This window comes from Egretta garzetta, unplaced genomic scaffold (assembly GCF_000687185.1).
Source record: "Egretta garzetta isolate BGI_Z169 unplaced genomic scaffold, ASM68718v1 scaffold1016, whole genome shotgun sequence".
In the NCBI taxonomy this organism is placed as follows: Eukaryota; Metazoa; Chordata; class Aves; order Pelecaniformes; family Ardeidae; genus Egretta; species Egretta garzetta.
The window spans coordinates 31,722-33,593 of record NW_009259873.1 but is presented as its reverse complement, the minus strand read 5'-3'; the positions used below and the strand labels follow the sequence as shown (position 1 = coordinate 33,593).

Sequence of the window (1,872 nt, the reverse complement as noted above, 5' to 3'; positions counted from 1 at the left end):
CCACACCTCCATCTTGATTGGCTGCCTGGTGGCCATCATCTTGCTCCTATTGGGCGTCATCATCCTCATCCTCTGGCGGCAGTACTGGAAGAAGATACTGGGGAAGGTGAGTGGGATGGGGCAGTCAACTGGGAGGAACTGGGCACGCAGACACCTGGGTCAACAGCCCAAGCTCTGGGAGGGTGGTGGGGTCAACTGGGGGGAACTGGGCGCCTGGGTCCACCTGAGGGTCCCGCCCCACAGGCCCAGCGCCGGCCGTCAGAGGATGAGCTGCGGGTGCAGCTCTCAGTGCCAGGTGACACCATTGTCATCAACAACGCGACGGGGGCGGGGCGAGGACCCCCCCGCTACGAGCGCATCCCCCCAGGCCCGGGCGAGTACCAGGAGCCAACGCGGCCATGGCCATCGCTGCCCCCGGCCCCCCCTGGGCCTGGTGAGTGGAGGAGGGAGGAAGGGATGGGTGGAGACCACATGGGGATGGATGAGGAGGAATGGAGGGAGGGATGGAAGCCACCACCACCCCCACCCCCCCATGGCAGCCCCCGGGGAGCCCAAGCCGGGACAGCCAATCGCCAAAGCCGACCACAGCCACACCTCCATCTTGATTGGCTGCCTGGTGGCCATCATCTTGCTCCTATTGGGCGTCATCATCCTCATCCTCTGGCGGCAGTACTGGAAGAAGATACTGGGGAAGGTGAGTGGGATGGGGCAGTCAACTGGGAGGAACTGGGCACGCAGACACCTGGGTCAACAGCCCAAGCTCTGGGAGGGTGGTGGGGTCAACTGGGGGGAACTGGGCGCCTGGGTCCACCTGAGGGTCCCGCCCCACAGGCCCAGCGCCGGCCGTCAGAGGATGAGCTGCGGGTGCAGCTCTCAGTGCCAGGTGACACCATTGTCATCAACAACGCGACGGGGGGGGGGCCCGCTACGAGCGCATCCCCCCAGGCCCGGGCGAGTACCAGGAGCCAACGCGGCCATGGCCATCGCTGCCCCCGGCCCCCCCTGGGCCTGGTGAGTGGAGGAGGGAGGAAGGGATGGGTGGAGACCACATGGGTATGGATGAGGAGGGATGGACGGAGGGATGGAAGAGGGAGGGAGGGATGGATGAGGGATGGATGGAGAGGTGGTGACAATTTGGGTGGATGGATGAAGGGAAGGACAAAGGGATGGATGGAGATCACATGGAGATCAGCGGAGACAACTTGGATGGATGGACGGGTGGAAGAAGGGATGCAAAGACACCATATGGGGTGGGGGAAGGGAGGAATGGATGGAGAAATGGATGGATCAAGAGATGGATGAGGAGGGATGGATGGGTGGGTGGATGGAGAGGTAGAGACAACTTGGATGGGTGGATGGAGGCCATATGGAAATCGGTGGAGACAACTTGGATGAGGAGAGGGAGGGAGGGAGGGAAGGACACCATATAGGGGAGGAGAAATGGATGGATGGATGGATGGGTGGAGACAACTTGGGTGGATGGATGAAGGGAAGGACAAAGGGTTGGGTGGAGACCACATGGAGATTGGTAGAGACAACATGGATGAGCAGATGGATGGAGGAATGGATGGATGGGTGGAAGAAGGGATGGAAGGACACCATATGGGGTGGAGAAAGGGACGAGTGGGTGGAGAAATGCATGGATCAAGAGATGGATGGATGGAGAGGTGGAGACAACTTGGATGGATGGATGGAGGCCATATGGAAATCGGTGGAGACAACTTGGATGAGTAGATGGATGGATGGATGGATGAGGGATGGACAGATGGATGGAGGGATGAGGGATGGACCACGGACGCCAGGGTCCAGCCAACCCCTCCCCCCCCATCCTCCTGCATTGGGCACCCACCCTGGGCCTGGATGGGGGGGTGG

General features: G+C 61.3%; 1 protein-coding gene across 1 annotated transcript in view; it reads left to right on the top strand.

Annotated features, from left to right (window-relative positions):
* Positions 1-1,547, top strand: part of LOC104127449 (epithelial discoidin domain-containing receptor 1) — an 8,207-nt gene extending 6,660 nt beyond the window's left edge. Inside the window, exons 9-13 of the mRNA XM_035895651.1 lie at positions 83-106; positions 244-433; positions 540-694; positions 832-1,011; positions 1,533-1,547. Of these exons, the coding sequence (XP_035751544.1) occupies positions 83-106; positions 244-433; positions 540-694; positions 832-1,011; positions 1,533-1,547 (564 nt within the window). The remainder of the gene's footprint in view (positions 1-82; positions 107-243; positions 434-539; positions 695-831; positions 1,012-1,532) is intronic.
* Positions 1,548-1,872: the final 325 nt, after the last annotated feature.